At 39.5% G+C, this 20,562-nt stretch overlaps 2 protein-coding genes across 2 annotated transcripts; both read right to left on the bottom strand.

Moving 5' to 3' along the window:
• Positions 1–1,948: 1,948 nt before the first annotated feature.
• On the bottom strand, positions 1,949–2,383 carry LOC147504331 (uncharacterized). The gene has a single exon (XM_086605154.1). The coding sequence runs from the start codon at positions 2,381–2,383 to the stop codon at positions 1,949–1,951; it is 435 nt and encodes a 144-aa protein (XP_086461280.1).
• Positions 2,384–2,637: 254 nt separating this feature from the next.
• LOC147504330 (uncharacterized) lies at positions 2,638–3,465 on the bottom strand. The gene has a single exon (XM_086605153.1). The coding sequence runs from the start codon at positions 3,463–3,465 to the stop codon at positions 2,638–2,640; it is 828 nt and encodes a 275-aa protein (XP_086461279.1).
• Positions 3,466–20,562: the final 17,097 nt, after the last annotated feature.

Below are 20,562 nucleotides of genomic sequence, written 5' to 3'. Positions count from 1 at the left end.
CCACATCGGTATCTCTAATGGCTGCAATAATCCAGAAGGCCTCTGATGTTCTGCCTTAACCTGCTGACAAGTTAAACACTGAGAAATATATTCTCCGACATCTCTTTTCATTCCTTCCCACCAAAAGGTCCTCTTCAAGTCTTGGTACATCTTCGTTCCTCCAGGATGAATTGTAAACCGAGAACGATGAGCTTCATATAATATCTCCTTCTTTAACTCTGCATCATCTGGTACACACAATCTCTCATGAAATCTCAATCCTCCCTCAGAATCAACTGCCCACTCACACGGACAATCATCTAAAATATCAATGACCAGATCATCTAACCGACTCAAAAGAAATCGGTCTCTGTGCTGCATGGTAATCACTCTACTGAAAATCACCGGCCTAACCTCCAAACTGCATATATACCCCTCATCTGTATCTGGTGTAGTCTGGACATCATAAGCTTCTATAGTCTCTAAACTCTTCCACTCTTGCACCATAAGAGTGGTTAAAACACCAGGCAATCGACTAAGTGCATCCACCACTACATTGCCCTTGCCTGGGTGATACTGAATCTCGAAGTCATAACTACTTATGAACTCCATCCATCTCTGTTGTCTCATATTCAACTCCTTCTGTGAATAAAGATACTTCAAACTCTTGTGATCTGTGTAAAGCTCGAACTTCTCACCATATAAATAATGTCTCCACACCTTCAAAGCAAAAACCACTGCCGCTAACTCCAGATCATGAGTAGGATAATGTCTCTCGTGTATCTTCAACTGTCGTGAAGCATACGACACCACCTTTACGGTCTTGCATTAACACACAACCCAAACCAGTTCCACTAGCATCTGTAAAAACCACTAGTTTTCCGCCTCTAGTCGGGATTACTAGAATTGGAGCTGTAGTCAACCTCTGTTTCAATTCTAGGAAAGCCTTCTCACAATCATTAGTCCACATAAACTTCACATCTTTCCTAGTTAACCGTGGCCGGGAGCTGCAATAGCGAGAACTTCTCAATAAATCGATAATATCCAAATTAACCCCAAGAAACTTCTAATCTCTATAACGGTGGTTGGTTGTTTCCATTCTTTCACTGCAAACAACTTTTTTCGGGGTCTCTGACAATCCCTTCACTAGATACCACATGTCCCAAGAAATGAATTTCTTCTTCCCAAAAATGGCACTTGCTAAACTTAGCATACAACTTCTGTTCCCGGAACGTCTGCATCACTATCTTCAAATGCATCTTATGTTCTTCTGTGTTTTGTGAATACACTAAAATGTCATCAATGAAAACAATCACAAATTTATCCAAAAAGGGCCTGAAAATACGATTCATCAGGTCTATAAAGAATGCAGGTGCATTCGTCAACCCAAAAGGCATCACACAAAACTCATACAACCCATACCGAGTTCTAAATGCAATCAAAGGAATACTCTTCTCTTCAACTCCCATCTGATAATAACCAGTCCTTAAATCAAACTTTGAAAATATCTTAGCCCCTTTCGACTGATCCAACAGGTCATCAATCCTAGGAAGCGGATACTTATTTTTTATAGTCACCTGGTTCAAATCCCTGAAGTCAATACACATCCTCAAAGTACCATCCTTCTTTGAAACAAAAATAGCAGGCGCACCCCATGGTGAGTTTCTCGGTCGTATGAGCCTGGTCATACACACCTTAAAAGATTCAAACCTATATACTCAAAATATATGGTTATGCCAAAACCAAAAACACTAAACATTAAACTCTTACCCCTTCTTGAGTAATTCCTCGACTTGCACTTTCATTTCGTCCAATAGCTTAGGTGCCAACCTGTAAGCCGACTTTGAAACTGGTGCAGTCCCCGGTAACAAGTCTATACGAAACTCCACCTCCCTCTTGGGTGGCAACCCTAGAATCTCCTGAAAAACATCTTCGAAGTCTCTCACTACTTCCACATCACTGATATCCCTCATGGGTATATAGAGCACAGGAAACTAGACATCACCGAGTCCTCCTTACTAACACAGGTGTGAATTAACCTTGGCATGCCGGGTGTATTCACTATAACCTCCCTCCTCGCACAATCCAAGGTAACATGATAACGCGTCAACCAGTCCATACCAAGTATGAAATGGAAACCCTCAAACCCCAACACGATCAAGTCTACCATAAAGACACGGTCTAAGAAACACAACTTAAAACCTTTGCACTCATCATATAAGGTAACAGAACCTCCTAACGGTGTCTCAACACACAAGGGCTTAGATAAAAGGGTAGTTTTAAAACTTTCTTTCTCAACATACTGACGAGATATAAAGGAATGCGAAGCACCCGAATCAAACAAAACTCTGAATGTAAACTGAGATGAACTAAAGGTACCTTCAACATTCCCAGGTCCTGGCATAGCTGCATATGCTCTAGCACAAGTGACTGGTGCTAGTGCTCTGTTCTACTGATTACCCTGCTTGGTAGGGCAATAACGAGATAAATGCCCCACTTGCTTACACTCCCAGCAAGCCCTTTCAACAGGAACTATGGCTCGAAAGCATTGGTCTGGTGTGCGGGTAAAAGTAATGTTCTTTGGTCGATCACGGAAGAGCGGGAGCTCGACCACGAAGTTCGGTGAGGACCACGCCCTGCGCGCTGATTCCCCGAGGTCTATAGCCTCGGTCTGCCCGGTGGCCTATAACCACCTTGCTGTGGAAATCCTCCCTGGGGTCGGTATACACCCTGCTGATGAAATCCTCCCTGAAACCCCTGGGATGGTGGTCTCTGAAACGGATCCCTCGGAGGTATATCATAAGGCCTAAACCTATTCGGCTGCCTACTCTCAAAAGGCCTAGGACCAACAACTGGTATCTCACCAAACTTCCTCTTCCCCCTCGACTCTCTTAGGGCTGCATTCTGCTCCTCATATCTCAAAGCCAAGTCCAACACACGATCAAAAGTGTCCCCATCAAAAGGAATCAACTTGCTGGACAAGTGACTCTCTAACCCATGTATGAACTTTTGGTTTTTCTTCTTGTCAGTATCCACAAGATAGGAAGCAAACCTCGATAACTCATTAAACTTGGTCACATACCCAGTCATAGACTTCCCGTCTTGAGTCAACTCAAAGAACTGTTGAGCCAACTGCTCTTTTACTGCCTCAGGAATGAACTTACTCTCAAATCTAACCTTGAAGTCCTCCCAAGTCAAAGTTCTAGTGTCCAGACTAGGGGTGAGAGCTCGCCACCAAAACCTAGCAGCGTCATCAAGTTGGTGAGCTGCCAACTCCTGCTTCTGAATCTCAGTAAGCTGCATACGCTCAAATACATTTTCACAACTTTGAATCCAAGACTCCGCTGCAATCGCATTCCCAACACCAGTAAATCGCTGCCCACCAAGAGTACCAAACTCCTTATTGCACTTAGCAAAAGGATCTCCCTGAACATGATGGTTATTCTGCATAACCTGCAACAACTGATTCAACTGTCCTCCAGACATCATCTTTGGAGTGTTCACCTGCAGTCGATAGTATTACCATTACGTGTCTCAACCATGATCTACAGTTTAAACAAAACTACCATTAATATTCACATATATCCAAAACTCTCAATACTATAACCCATATTCCACATCCGAGGATCACTTAGACTTTTCAACACTAAGCTAACCTAGGCTCTGATACCAAAATGTCACAGCCCGAATTTCTAAACAATAACAAAGTGAATATTTGAAATATAAAAAAAATCTCAACCGGCATAGTTTAACAGTTCCACACATATACAAACACAACTTAAAAAGTTCAGTAAACATTGATACAGGACCGACTTCAATTGACACACAAGAAAAAGGACGTTTTGGGTTCTGAGTTGACGCCAATAACAACCGTTTTCAAGGCCTTGACAACCTCCGAACCCACAACTCTCCATCCAACCAATTCATGAATACATAATCGTCCAGTTTGTTTATAGCCAGCAATCAATTTAGGTTTATTCAGAGTTATATACTAAGTTAACACAAATTAGTGTATCGTACTGACTAAACAAAACATCGTGTGAACAGTACCTCGTATCATGAAATCTACATTAAACAAAATAAAAAAATGTAAAATATCTACTTACTGTTTTAAAACCGAATAGGTTCCCAAAAGTGAAACCCCGAAAGCCCGACGTCTACTGTCACGTGAAAAGATAATCTTCCTTGTTCAAAACTTTTTCAGTAAAACTCTCATTTTTTTTTTCTAAAACTCTCACTGGTTTTTTTCCTAAAAACTCTACGTGAGAAACTCTATTTTCTAGTTTTTAAAAACTTCTCAAAAAAATAAGGATAAATCTTATCTAGTTATTTATGGGCTTTTATCCGTAACTACTGGATATCCTATATCTATTTTATCAATTACATTATTATTATTATTATTATTATTATTATTATTATCTTTATTATCTTTATTATTATTAGGAAAAATAAAATAAAAGACGGGGTGTTATATTTATCCTGAGCTAACAGCTGAAAAGACTGTTGGATAGAAGCTAGGATTTGATTCTATTGATTCATGTATCTCAAAAAAGTTTCAGCTGTTTTATCGGCTGTAGATTGTACCAGCGGAGCAGCAGGAACTAGTTCACGGTTATTATTTACGGGTTGATTTTGGTAGCCATATTTTTGATTAGCGAGAACAATTGTGGGAAAATTACTTTGCCCTTGCTGGAATTGCGGAGGATTTCCTTGACGATAGGAATTGTAGTTCGCGGGTGGTCGCAGAAGAACGTTGTTGACACCCAGAGGAGCTTGTTGTTGGGCAGGGGGTGTCCAAGCTAAATTCGGGTGTTGTCGCCAAGGTGCATTAGGGATGTTGAAAGCACAAGCCTCTTCAGAAGGTTGGGGAGGGCACTCGTATACCAAAGGACAATAAGAATCAGCGTGCTCAGGACTTAAGTAAAGAGGACATGGGGAAGCGTTTGCAGCCATGACCTGTTTAGGGTTTTGATCATTAACTTGTACCGAAAGAGCATCGACCTTTTTGTTTAGGGACTTGATTAGAGTTTTTAATTCGGATCGGGTTTGACCTCGAACATAGACGTAACTTTGGTAGGAGTGTTTTTAGAAGATCTGGAAGAATCAGTGTTTCCCCAATGGGTGCTTCGTGAAGCCTATTTCTCAAGAAAATTGTATGCTTCAGTAGCGCCCTTGTCCATGAAACAACCGCCGTTCATGATATCTAAGGTTTCCTTTTGATGGTCAGAGAGACCATTAAAGAATGAATGGACTAATACAGTGTGTCGAAGTCGAGTTGATGGTGAGGGGACATTCGAGAAGCGGTCGATAAATCTGCTCCTTGCTTCCGAAAAGGATTCCTGGGGGTGCTGGCAAAAGAATTGAATCTTTTGAAGCATTTCTGTAGTTTTCTTCTAAGTATAGAAATTTATCATGAATGCTTGTACGAGTTTGGCCCATGTGTCAATGGATGGATTGTGGCGCTCACTGCGGAGCCAAACTGAAGCTTTATCAGCTAAGGTGAAGGGAAACAACCTAAGCAAGACTTGTTCGTTGGTAACAGTCGGATGGCGGAAAGTGGTGATTACTTGTTGCATCCGACGAAGGTGATTGTACGGTTTTTCATGGTCTAGACCATGATAAATAGGTAACAAACCGAAAATGTTTGGCGGAATTCGAAAATCACCTACACTAGCTTCGAGTTTAATGCAGGAGGCAGGTCCTTCTTGTACGGCAATATAGAAATCCGAAAGGGGTTTCTCGACTGGGGGATTTTCTTGGGCCATAATTAAGGGAGATGATGGCAACAGAGATGTTTGACGAGGTTGATTTATGGAGGAAGAACTATGTCTAGGAGATAGCATAAGCAGTTGTTTTTTGTATTTTTGAGGACGATATATAAGTTCTAATTCCTTATGTTTACCAGACCGTAATCTCATACAAATATAAATTTTAATTTAAGGCTCATAAGGAACGAATTATGATTGGAGGTTTTAGAATTAAGGAAAGAGGGAGGTGAAGCACGTCTTCGAAGTACATTTGCTAACTAACTTGCGAGTAAGTTAGGATAACGTGTGAATATTCCATCAGCCAGGTCACCTGAGAGAATTGAGAGAGGTTGTTCTTGCTAGCACGTTCCTTAATTAGGTAACCTCAATTTTTTTCAAGTTTCCTAGGCACTGATGGAATAGGATGATGATTTATGATGGTGTATTATGCGGGGTGTTATTAAGATGATTAAGATGAAATTTTAATTATTAGGATTTTTATTTTTTTTTATTTATTTTTTTTTAATTTTTAATTTTTATTTTATATAATTAATGTATTATGGAGACGTGATTACGAACATGCAATTAAAAACGATATATGTCAAAATAGAAACTAAACATACAATTAACACATGCTAGTTTTACACAGGAAGTCTACATATGCAAATTTATGTGAATAGAAATGTGTCCTACGCATGCAATAATCTATAGCTATTGATACGTGCAACTTAAATGTGAGCTAGGGGAATGTCAAGAACGAACTCATACAAATGAATACCGCGTACGTGAATTAATGTAACATACACATACAAAAATATTCTAAGCAGGTGGTTTGAAACTAAACATACATCCAAATATATTCGAATCATATTAATCGTGTTAACGTGAAGATGTAATGACGAACCACATTTTTATGCAAAGAGTTCTTATGCCAACACACAAACATGTAAGGTAAAACAGGTTATAGTAACAACCAAATAATATCCTCGACAAAGTTTGAGGAGTTTAAGAATTTGAAACCTGGCGTCCCGCAATTCTTTGTACAAGATCGAACTAACTCTCGAGCTTGTGAACTTACTGGATAAACTTGACAAGAGAGTCCAAAAGAGTACTGAAAAGGAAAGTGACCTGTTCTTGAAAACCGGAGTGTTGATACTCCAGGTTAGTCTCGCGCGCTACTAATTTAGTCTCGTCCGAGACTCTTTTGTCAGTTCAGTACTTCAAGTTCCTACGGAAAACTTAAACTGTGCTAATAAAAATAAACAAGATCTGGTTCACAGATATCTGTTAGTAGAAAAAGTTGGGGCAAACAGGTACGTAATACGTTAGTATTGCAGAAGAAATGGAAATTAAAAAAATGAAGAGCTAGGGGAGGGGGTTTTACTTGATGTGTTCCAGTTATTACTTTAAGTCCAGAGTCCTTCAGCGTGCAGCGGCGCCATTTGATAAAAACTTTTAATTGTATGTTTATTGGTTTTCTTGATTAAGTCTGAGGTCCACAGTCCGAAGTCCGAAGACCAAAGTCCAAAGTCCAAAGTCCGTTTAGTCGTCCATTTTAGTCAAGTTACCTTACTGACGTGGGTTTAGTAGGATAGGTTGAGTAAGGGATCGTCCAAACCTTAGGGCTCGGAAAAGGTTCACAATTGGAATTACAACTTTTGGTGAGTAGGATTTTAGGTTTTTTAGTTGGTTTTAATTAAATTAACGGTAATGCAAATAATGTAACTTACTATGGTGATTTTGATGTAGGTAAACAAAGAAAGAGAAATAGGGAGAGAGTTAATCATACTCATGCAAGAATCATCTTTCAACAGTTTATATTACCACATCACTACATCTCTAATTCGTCTCGTGTTCGGAGACGACGTCGAGTATTGATCCCTAGCGCATGCCCACATCTCTGAGTCGCATTGGCACTAGCATAAGGAGTTGAACTAATATTTCATCTCCGGAATATCATTTCAGCTCCTGGCTCGATTCCACATCAGCTAGATAAATTGGAGAGTTGTCTCACACCATAGAGTCGCACACGAGACATTTTGGGTTGCGCACGAGACTGTTCTAGAGCATCAGCACTCCAAATTTGTACAGTTTCAGTCATTTTGGGACCGGATTTCTAATCTATGCCTAATTCCTAAGCAGTGATTATAGAATATTAAAGAGTCAATTCGGATTCTCACACGAGCAGCATAACCCTCCCCCTGAGGGGGGGGGGATTAGCTCATGGTCATTGAAGGAATAATAAAACTTGATGTATATATTAAATAAATAAATACAGGACAGGAATTAAACTAGAAAAGAAATGACTGTTATTAAGGGTAAAACGACTTACAATATTTAAGCTGCTGGAATGAAAATGACGGAATGTAAGTGCTGAAATAAAACTAACTAACTGCTAAGCGGATGCTAGAGCATGAAAATGTTAAAGACCGAATAATAAAGACCCCCCCTTCATATATATAGGTTGGATGACTGGAGAAAGATTAATTGGTTTTGTCCTGTAGTAAATTTAGACGTTCAAAACTTTGATTTTTCAAAGTTTTTTCTTTACTTATTTGTCATGTCTTTTACCTTATTAAAGTTTCGTCTTTTAGCCAATTTCAATTCAAACCACCTGCTTTGAATTGGTACGTGTCTTCCATATTGCGAGGTGGCACCAAATTAAAACCATCACTTGCCACATGCCTATGTTGACTCGTCATGCCTTTTGGGCCCGCAGAGTGGGTCCTCTTAGTGTGTCTAGTGGTGGTGCTGATTTTGCCGTTTTTTACGACTTTCTGTCTTTGAGTAAAGTTCGTCGCCCGGGTCGCTATTGAAGTTTCACTAGCCAACGTCGGCATCCAGATTTATCAAATGTAAGCTTCGGAAGTTTGCTTCTTCTTTATATGTGGCCCCGTTCTGTACTGGTTTTGTTCTTTTGGAAACTTCGGCTCTAGTCAGGCTTTGTTGGGCTTCACTGGGGTTGAGTGGGAAACTTCAAATATTCCAGTATTTTCGTACTTTGATGCATGTTTTATCATTATATTCATTTTAAATGTAGAAACCTGCAAAAGTACAAAAATATAATTTTTACATGATTATTAAACACATAATCGACCAAAATACTATGTCTCTCGGGGTTTAATATTACAGTTTTGGGTGCTTATCACATATGATGAGGGTCTAGTTCGTTAATTCTTTGATGCTATAGAACGATTCATATCGAAGATGGGTGAGCTTGTCTTGAGATTTGATTTAGGAGAGTTGATGTTTACGAAGGAGATGCTTTAGGAGTATACTCAGATGCCAATCTACGAGGGCGATGAGACACCTGTACTTGGAGGTTGTAAGGAATACCATAGACGCCTTGGCCCACATGCAGAGGTTAACAAACTAGGCTAAACGAAGACACCGTCACTGTAGAAGAACCAACAGCTAGCATACAGATGGCCTTGTCATAACGTCGTAGGCACGGTGTCTGAGAACACGTTATATCAACCGGGCCTACTTTTACTTTGGTTGTTGATGACTAGAGTCCTACGACGTCGTGCAGGACAAGCTCCTGTGGAGGCTAACTGCTCCAGGATATCACCCAGAGTATCCATCACCTGGGCCTGAAACTGATGCTGGTTTTCCATGAAAATTCACTGGAACTTGTTTTGGCGAGTAGTCATTTCCTGTTGAAATTCGCCCATGTTGTCTGTTAGCGCCCCATGGCGAGTGGTCATATCCGTCCTTAACTCGCCCAAGGCATGTTTCATCGATACCTGGCAAATGTACATGTCTCTCATGCCACTATTCATAGCACGTAAGGCATCCATAGGGTGGCTCATCTTACTCATAGCAGTCTCATCAAAGTAGGGGGGGTGAGATGGGCTTACGTTAGCGTGCTCAGCAGCCATTGGTGTTGTGGGTTCCCAAGGGGCCAGAATGCATTTCTTGAAGACAAGCACATTCTCATATAGTGATATAGGGAGTAGCGGGGTAGCAGACAGGAAACCCAAATTAATCATAACTTGCGTTACAAGAACGGCAAGAGGGGCTGACCTGAGAGTGGCATGCGTAATAATATCAAAAAGAAAGGTAACTATGCAGAAGTTACCATTTTGCTCCTGTAGGATCTAGAGAAGGTGGAGGAAAGTCTTGTTGATGTCGAGGGCTTCGAGGTGCCAATGACGTTCAGTCCCAGCCATTGAGTCACAGCCAGTTGGTTCCGTCGCACCGAGCGATGATACACGCATTTCCCATCTATGTTGTACTCGCATTCGAGTAGCGTGTTGAACATTAGGTCATAAGTTCGTGGGTACACCGACTGCTGCTGAGTCAGCACGTGGTCAACAAGAGGAATGCCCAAAGATCAAAACGGGTGTGACTTCGTGGCGCACACCTTCGACGGTAACCCAAAAATGGTCGCCATTAAAGCTCCCATTGTCGTAGAATTTCATCACCAAATACTTAAAATAAAGCCTCCCATTAGCGTATAACAAGTACTCCCATCTTTTAGAGTGAATTTCATTATCAAAGAATGGAGCAAACATCCCATTTTCGAATAAAGTTCCAAAAAATTTCTCCACACAAATTTGCCTTTTTCCGGCCATTACTGCTCTTAGGGAGAGGCTGGCTATTGATTTATGATGAGGGGGAGAAATAGGACTTGCTGATGGAAGGGAATTGGATTCAGAGCTGTAGGAGTCGTGCGCTAGACCTGGATATAACGTGGGCCTGTCTCGTGCGAGACTGAATCGAGAGGGGACAAGATCCGGATATTGGGGAAGACGAAATGTGTAATGGTGACGCGTGTTTTCGGGTTTAAATGGACCGAGAATTCGAGATTTTGTTGGGCCCAAAAAAATTTCCCAAGCCCAAATCAAGCCTAATGCCCGATTTAAGCCTTAAAAATCTAAACGCTTACCCACGACTCGTTTGGACTACGAATTGGTTGAATGAGATATCAAAATGATTGGCACGAAAAAATGCCATCCAATTATATGAGTCATTCTCAAAGGTCGCAAGAGTTTTTGAAAACAAAGGAGGGGTGTTTTATTTATATACATGGGAGATTACGTGAAACACACTGGATGTCCAGAAGAGTCAACATCTAAATTCATAGGCAACTGTCATGTCGTCTTTGTAGTGAACCCAATCCAGCCAGACTGTGGCTTTACCTCTATGTATATGGGGTTAGGGGCAGGACGGTACCATCTTCTACCGTGCGCGCTACGGTCTAATAATATTTCCCTTATTACATACGGCTATCCTCAAACCGCCCCAAAGGGAACTCAAAGTAACCAATTCTAGGGGTTGGTCTGGTGGAATCCATTGCCCATTTGTGTTCCAAGTATACAACCTCCAAGGTTGAACACGAATCTCTATGTGCATAACTTAATGCGCGGGGAATTTGTTTATAAAAGGCAACAATATATACATATCTACAAGGTGAGTCTTTTAACGTCAGATCCTCAAGAAGATTTGAGTCTTTTAACGTCAGATTCTCAAGATGATTCCCAACCCGTGGGAAAAACGATGCGGTGATGAAGATTATCCCGCGTAGCTGGTGTAAGACAAAAGTATACCTTAAACTAGCTAGTATCGGATAAGAAGTCAAGACCTGGATAGAAGGGTGTTTGGCAATGCATACACCACCCCATCTTTCGCGCACATCATTTACGAGCAAAAGTACTATGACCATTCCCTATTCATGATGAGTGAGACTTACACCAAATGATTAGCTGAAGTTCGCGAGGCAGAGAATAGAAAAGGGAAGAGAAGGAAGAAAGTAAAATTTTAGGTACCCATCGTTTACCGATAGGCACTTTTGCTCGTGTTGTAGAAGACATTTATACTCAGTTCTGAAATAGAGTTTCCGTGGACTAAGGTTCCGGCGCTTGCAACCACACACATCAAAGAACTTTTGAGATCATAATATAGAAGATGGCCTGGCTACCAAAATGGCGTACCCTCTATAGAAACAAAATTGAGTACACCAAACGAAAGGACTAGTCTATGTAGACCGGATCCTGAAGAAGAGTCTGTTCAACATCTGGGGAGCATAATTCGTGGTAATGTTTTAGGCATTGTCCATTGACTTGAAATTCGCTGTTATGTTGTGGATTAAGCAAAGAGATTGCCCCATAATGTGTCACAGCTGACACAATGAAAGGACCAGACCATCGTGTTTTCAATTTACCAAGAAAAATGTGTAATTTGGAGTTGTACAGTAAAATCTTTTGGCCAATTTTAAAATCGTTACGCAAAATGTGCTTGTCGTGCACTCTTTTCAAATTAGCTTTGTAGGATTTTGAGAGATCAAAAGCATCACTCCGAATGCGTTGATATTATAATTGTAGTTTTCGCCTACCTCGTTGATATTATAATTGAAGCTTTTGATGGCCCAAAGGGCACGATGCTCAAGTTCAACTGGCAGATTACAAGGTTTTCCAAAAACAATGCGGTAAGGAGGCATCCTTATAGGTGTCTTAAATGATGTTCGGTATGGCCACAAGGCATCCGATAAGCAGAGAGACCAGTCTTTTCTTGATGGATTGACAGTTTTCTCCATAATGGAATTTATCTCTCTGTTGGAGACTTCCACTTGGGCACTCGTTTGTGGGTGCTATAGAGTAGCAACTTTGTGAGTAACACCATATTTCTTCCTTAAAAACAAAAAAAAATTATTACAAAAATATGTACCCCCACCACTGATGATAGCTTTGGGGACACCAAAATAAGAGAAAATATTTTCTTTTACAAATTTAACGACAGTCTTATGGTCATTTGAGCGACATGCGAGTGCCTCAATCCATTTGGACACATAGTCCACAACGACTAGAATGTAGAGAAAACCTTGAGAAATAGGGAAGGGTCCATAAAATCAATGCCCTAAACATCAAAAATTTCCACAATCAAGATAGGATTTAGGGGCATCATATTGCGTTCTGTAATTCAAGCTAGGTGCTGACAATGAATGCAGGCTATGCAATGTTCGTGTGCATCGCGAAAAAGGGTAGGCCAGTAAAAACCACCTTGTAACACTTTGGCCGCAATTTTCTTTCCACTGTAATGACCTCCGCAAGATTGTTCATGGCAAAAGGATAATACGTCAGTGTGCTCCCAGTCGGGAATGCAGCGACGAATGAGTTGGTCAGAACAATACTTAAAGAGGTAGGGGTCATCCTAAAAATAATATTTTACAGTGGATAAGAACTTTTTAAGATCGGGACGTGACCAAGAGGAAGGAACTTCCTCAGTAACTAGGTAGTTAACGATATCCGCGTACCATGAAGATGAGAAAATAAAGTACAAATATTCGTCTGGGAAGGAATCATAGATGGCTTCAGAATCACTATCAATGTCACCAACCACCCTTGATAAATGGTCGGCCACAACATTTTCGGTTCCTTTCTTGTCTTTGATTTACAGGGTGAATTCTTGCAAGAGAAGGATCCAGCGGAACAATTGCTGTTTCGCATTTTTTTTCTCGAGTAAGTACCGAAGTGCGGCATGGTCAGTATATACGATGGTGGATGATCCAACTAGGTAAGGGTGAAACCTATCCAAAGCATAGACAACAGCTAGGAACTCTTTCTCAGTTGTTGTGTAATTACGTTGAGCATCATTAAGAGTTTTACTAGCGTAGTAAATGACAATGGGTTTGTCATCACGTCGTTGGCCTAGTACGGCACCGATAGCAAAGTCGCTAGCGTCACACATCAGTTCGAATGGTTGAGACCAATCAGGGGGTTGAATGATAGGAGCGGTAGTTAGGGCGGTTTTTAGAGTTTCAAAAGCTTGTTTGCAATTGAAATTGAAGTCGAATACCGCGATCCTTAGCGGGGAGATTTGTTAAGGGTCGAGCAACTTTAGAAAAATCCTGACTGAATCGCTTGTAAAACCCAGCGTGTCCTAAAAAGGCACGGATATCACAAACTATACGTGGGAAAGGTAGCGAAGTAACTTTAACAATTTTAGCTTTATCAACATCTATCCCGTCTTTCGAAATAATATGACCTAGAACAAGTCCTTTGTTAACACTTTAGAAAGGTTGGATAGGCAGTCGTCAAAGGAATTTCTGTAAATGGAAAAGTCGTCCATGAAGACTTCCATATAACATTCCACCACATCACTGAAAATGTGAAGCATGCATCGTTGGAAGGTGCTTAGGGCATTGTAAAGAACAAAAGGCATTCGTCTGTATGAAAAGGTTCGAAAGGGACACGTGAAAGTTGTTTTTTCTTGATCGGCGGGATCGATGCCAATTTGGAAGTAGCCGGAATAACCATCAAGAAAATAGTAGTAAGCATGACAGGCTAAACGTTCTAGCATCTGGTCAATGAATGGGAGAGGGAAGTGATATTTATGTGTTCTGGCATTAATTTTGCGATAGTCAATGCAAATTCTCCATTTTAATGGAATGCGAGTAGAAATGCATTCAACATTTTCATTTTGTACAACTTGAGTGCCGTACTTTTTAGGAACAACGCGGATAGGACTAACCCAGTCACTATCAGAGATAGGGTATATGATACCCGCATCAAGTAAACATAAAACTTCCTCTCTCACCACCTTTTCATGGCGTGGTTAAGGCGACGTTGTGGTTCTCGCATTGTCTTTGAGCCGTCATCCAGATGTATGTGATGCGTGCATACACTAGGTTCTATTCCTTTGATATCATCTAAGGACCATCCGATAGCGGAGCGGTGTTCACGAATGACACGAATCAAATGTGCTTCTTCGTCGGTAATCAAGTGAGAAGAAATTATTATAGGGTGACTACCATCGGGATTGAGATGCACGTACTTCAAATCAGAGGGTAGAAATTTTAAATCCGGAGTTAGAGGATTTGGAATCAAGGACTCGTGAGGGGTCATCTGTTCAATTGAAAAGAGCGAGTCCGATCCTTCTGAATTAGTTAGCAACGCAGCAGTAGGGTCAAATAGTGGCACCGACTCTAATAATGCGTGGACATCCTTAATGTACGAGTTATCATCAAACTCAGGATTATCAAAAGAAAGAAATTGGTGTACCTCGTCTTCGGGAAAAGAGTTTGTGAAATAATCGTGTGCCAGACTATCAACCAAGCTAATCTCGCCTTCCATTATAGGATCGGGAAATTGTTTCATTAATTTGAACACGTTGAGTTCGACAGAAAGGTTCCCGAAAGACAATGTCATTGAACCATCCCGACAATTTATGAGAGCGTTAGAAGTTGCAAGAAATGGACGTCCCAAGATGATAAGAATGGAGTCACAGGCCACTTCGGTATCTAGAATGACAAAATCAATGGGGTAGGAACAAGTTCACTGTTATTATTTACTGGTTGATTTTGGTAGCCATATCCTTGATTAGCGGGAACAAGATTGCGGTTGTTTTGGTACCCTATATTTGCATTGTTGGGAAAATTACTTTGCCCTTGCTAGAATTGCGGAGGATTTCCTTGACGGTAGGAATTGTAGTTCGCGGGTGGTCCTACAGGAGCGTTGTTGGCACCTGGAAGAGCTTGTTGTTAGGCAGGAGGTGCCCAAGCCAAATTCGGATGTTGTCGCCAAGGTGCATTAGGGATGTTGAAAGCACAAGCCTCTTAAGAAGATTGGGGAGGGAACTCATATACCAAAGGACAATAAGAATCGGTGTGCTCAAGACTTAACCAATAAGGACATGGGGAAGCATTGGCAACCATGACCTGTTTCGGTTTTTTATCATTTACTTGAACCGAAAGAGCATTGACCTTTTTGTTTAGAGACTCGATCAGAGTTTTTAATTCTGGATCGGGTTTGATCTCGAACATAGATGTAACTTTGGTAGGAGTGTCTTTAGAAGATCGAGAAGAATCAGTGTTTCCCCAATGGGTGTTTCGTGAAGCCTATTTCTCAAGGAAAGTGTATGCTTCAGTAGCGCCTTTGTCTATGAAACAATCGTCGTTCATGATATCTAATGTTTCCTTTTGATGGTCAGAGAGACCATTAAAGAATGAACAGACTAATACAGCGGTGTCGAGTTGATGAATTGGACATTCGATAAGCAGATCAGTAAATCTGCTCCGTGCTTCTGAGAAGGATTCCTGGGGATGTTGGTGAAAGAATTAAATGTTTTGAAGCATTTCTGTAGTTTTCTTCTGAGTATAGAATTTTATCATGAATGCTTTTACGAGCTTGGCCCATGTGTCAATGGATTGCGGCGCTTGTCCTGCGAGCCAAACTGATGCTTTATCAGCTAAGGTGAAGGGAAACAATCTACGCAAGACTTATTCGTTGGTAACGGTCGGATGGCGGAAAGTGGTGACTACTTGTTGCATCCGACGAAGATGATTGTACGGTTTTTCATGGTCTAAACCATGGTAAACATGTAACAAACCGAAAATGTTTGGCGGAATGCGAAAATCACTTAGAATCGCATCGAGTTTAATGTAGGAAGAAATCCGAAAGGGGTTTCTCGACTGTGGGATTTTCCTGGGCCATAATTAAGGGAGATAATGGCAATGAAGATGTTTGACGAGGTTGGTTTACGGTGGAGGAACTATGTCTAGGAGATAGCATAAGCAGTTGTTTATTGTATTTCCGACGACGATATGTAAGTTCTAATTCCTTATGTTTACCAGACCGTAGTCTCATACAAATACAAATTTTAATTCAAAGCTTATAAGGAAAGAATTATGACTAGAGATTTTAGAATTAAGGAAAGAGGGAGGTGAAGCACGTCTTCCTGAGCTGTTGCTAACTTGAGCAGGTAAGCTAGGATAACGTGTGAATATTCCAGCAGCCAGGTCACCTGAGAGAATTGAGGGAGGTTGTTCGTGCTGGTACGTTCCTTAATTAGGCAACCTCAATTTTTCAACATTCCTAGACACTGATGGAATATGATGATGATTTATGATGGTGTATTATGCAGGGTATTATTAAGATGATTATGATGAAATTTTAATTATTAGGATTTTAATTATTATTATTATTATTTTTATTATTTTTTCATTTTTATTTTTTTTTTTAATTTAATTTAATTAATTTAATTAATTTTTTTATTTAATTTTTTTTTTGTGTTTACGTAATTAATGTATTATGGAGACGTGATTACAAAACATGCAATTAAAACGATAGATGCCAAAATAGAAACTAAACATACATACTAGTTTTACACATGAAGTCTACACATGAAAATCTATATTATTTATATATGAATAAAATTATGTCCTACGCATGTAATAATCTATATTATTTATATATGAATAGAATTATGTCCTATGCATGCAATAATCTATAGCTACCGATACGTGCAACTATATGTGAGCTAGGGGGATGTTGAGAATGAACTCATGCAAATGAATACCGCGTATGTGAATTGATGTAACATACATATACAAAAATATTCTAAGCAGGTGGTTTGAAATTACGCATACATCCAAATATATTCGAATCATATTAATCGTGTTAACGTGAAGATGTAATGAAGAACCACGCTTACATGCAACAAGTTCTCATGCCAACACACAAACATGCGAGGTAAAACAGGTTATAACAAATAATATCCTCGACAAATTTTGAGGAGTTTAAGAATTCGAAACCTGGTGTCCTGCGATTCCTTGTACAAACGATCGAACTAACTCCCGAGCTCGTGAACTTATTGGATAAACAGGACTAGAGATTCCAAAAGAGTACTGAAGAGGAAAGTGTCCTGTACCTGAAAACCAGAGTGTTGATACTCCAGGTTAGTCTCGCGCGCTACTAATATAGTCTCGTCCGAGACTTTTTGTCAGTTCAATGCTTCAAGTTCCTACGGAATACTTAGACTGTGCTAATAAAAATAAACAAGATCTGATTCACAGGTATATGTTAGTAGAAAAAGTTTGGGCAAACAGGTACGTAATACGTTAGTATTGCAAAAAGAAATGGAAATAAAAAAGATGAGGGGGTAGGGGAGGGGGTTTATGTTTGATGTATTCCAGTTATTACGTTAAATGTCCAAAGTCCTTCGGCGTGCAGCGACACCATTTGATAAAACATATAAATCGTACGTTTATTGGCTTTAGTACTTAAGTCCGAGGTCCACATTCCGAAGTCCGAAGTCCGAAGACCAAAGTCCAAGTCCAAAGTCCATATAGTCATCCGTTTAGTCAAGTTACCTTACTCATGTGGGTATGGTAGGATAGGTTGAGTAAGGGATCGTCCAAATCTTAGGGCTCGACAAGGTTCACAATTGAAATTACAACTTTTAGTGAGTAGGATTCTAGGTTTTTTAGTTGGTTTAATTAAATTAACGGTGATGTAAATAATGTAAATTACTAACGGTGATTTTTATGTAAATAAACAAAGATAGAGAAATAGGGAGAGGGTTAATCATACTCATGCAAGAATCATTTTTTAGCAATTTATATTACCACATCACTACAGCTCTAATTCGTCTCGAGTTCATAGACAAACCCGAGACGACGTCGAGTATCGATCCCTAGCAAAATGCGCACATCTTTGAGTCGCATCGTACTAGCATAAGGAGTTGAACTAATATTTCATCTCTAGAATATTATTTCAGCTCCTGGCTCGATTCTACATCAGCTGGACAAATTGGAGAGCTATCTGACACCAGAGATTCGCGTGCGACACATTTAGGGTCTCTCGAGAGACTGTTCTGGAGCATCAACACTCCAAATTTGTACAGTCTCAGTCATTTTGGGACCGGATGTCTAATCTACACCTAATTCCTAAGCATTGATTATAGAATATTAAAGAGTCAATCCAGATTCTCACAAGAGCAGCATAACCCTCCCCGGGGGGATTAGCTCATGGTAATTGAAGGAATAATTAAACTTGTTGTATACATTAAATAAATAAATGCAGAACAGGAATTAAACTTGAAAAGAAATGACTTACAATATTTAAGCTGCTGAAATGAAAAGGACGGAATTTAAGCTGCTGGAATGTAAAACTATAGATAATTAACTAGCTAATGTATAGGCTAAAGCATAAAATGCTGAAGGCCGAATAATGAAGACCCCATATATATAGAATTTTGGAGAGCCTTGTGAAGGATTTAATTAGGTTTTGTCCGCTTCTCAAATTGAGACGTTCAAAACTTTGAATAACAAAGTTTTGTTTTTGCCTTGTTTAATTTGCTTTGTCTTTTCCTTATTAAGGTTTTGTCTTTTTATGTTTTGGTTTTGTCTTTTATCCAAATTCAATTCAAACATTGAATTGGTACGTGTCTTTCCCATTGCAAGGTGGCACAAAATTGTGAGAATCACTTGCCACCTGCTTATGCTTACTCGTCATGACTTCTGGGCCCGTAGAGTCGGTCCACTTCGTGTGTCCAGTGGCGGCGCTGATTTTGGAATTTTTACAACTTTCTATCTTTGCGTAGAGTTCGTCGCCCTAGTCACTCTGGCAGTTCACTAGCCAACGTCGGCATCCAGTTTTATTAGATTTGAGCTTCGGAAGTTTGCTACTTCTTTATATGTGGACCTGTTCTGCACTGGTTTTGTTCTTTTAGAAACTTCGGCTCTAGTCAGGCTTTGTTGGGCTTCACTGGGGTTATGTGGGGAACTTCAAATATTCCAGTATTCCCGTACTTCGATGCATGTTTTATTATTATATTCATGTTAACTAGGAAACCTGCAAAAGTAGGAAAATATGATTATTACATGATTATTAAACACATAATCGATCAAAATGTTATATCTCCCGGGGTTTAATATTACAGTTTTGGGTGCTTATCACAAACCCAAACATTATATCCTTTATTGATCAACAACTTACAGTGCAATTTCAAGGAGCCATCCTTACCATTGTACATGCTCATCCACTATACACAAAAAGAGGGACACTATGAGAAGAGATTGATAAACACTAGAACACAAATGACATTTTAAGTCATTTAATAAGTGATGTCAAAACTATACCAGGTCACTTTCAGAAGTGATGTAAATGGTGGTGACGTGAAAAGTATGACTTTTTTACATCACTTTTCAAGTGATAAAAGGAAATGATGTTATAGGGGTTCCACATCACTTTTTAAATGATGTCAAATATATTTTATGTCACTATAAAAGTGATGTCAAATATATCCTAAATCATTTTAGAAGTGATTTCGCAGACTATTATGATATCACTTCATAATTGATGTCAAATATCTATATACATCACTTTTAAAGTGATGTCCAGTTTTTAAATTTAAAAAAAAAAATCAATTTCATTTGTGTGTGCATTTGCACATAATATGTTTTTCTAATCACCTTTGCGAGCACATAAAATCATATTCCGATAAACATTTCAGTTTCCTTAAAAAAAAGCATTTTACATTTCAATTTTAATCATCGAGACAAATTAACATCTAACAAGCTGGCTATTAATTACAAACAACTTAAAATTGCACATGCTTGACGAAGAAGTTGCTTCTCAACATATAGTTTCTCTGACAAGGTGAAAGACACCATATCTAAGAGAAGTATTAGAATGATATCCATCCTTTAAGTCAGCATTCTTATAACGCATGTATAACCCATTCCTGCTCTACCTTGCACACAGCTTCTATGGCAACGGAAAACTTCAAAGTATCACAAACCATTGTTTGTTTTGAACTTCTGCCTGAAATTTTAAACAAGTTGAATTGATTAAAAGTTCAATTCACCAAAATCATACAAACAACCAACAACCCAAAAGAAATCACTATCAATTTCAATAACTAATAATACAACTACAATATAAGCATATTTTTTTTATCATTGGTTCATTTCTAAAAAAGAAACACATGTCTGAGTGTTGATAGGAATTAGGATCAAATAGGAAAACTATTTGTGTCTTTCCTCCATCTACTCAGTATATAAGCATCCGGTAAGTAAACAATTTGACTAACTTTCAAGTAAGCCAAAATGTGT

This window comes from Coptis chinensis, chromosome 4 (assembly GCF_015680905.1).
Source record: "Coptis chinensis isolate HL-2020 chromosome 4, ASM1568090v1, whole genome shotgun sequence".
Classification (NCBI taxonomy): Eukaryota; Viridiplantae; Streptophyta; class Magnoliopsida; order Ranunculales; family Ranunculaceae; genus Coptis; species Coptis chinensis.
The sequence above is the reverse complement of the archived record's forward strand: the minus strand, read 5'-3'. Positions and strand labels throughout refer to the sequence as shown.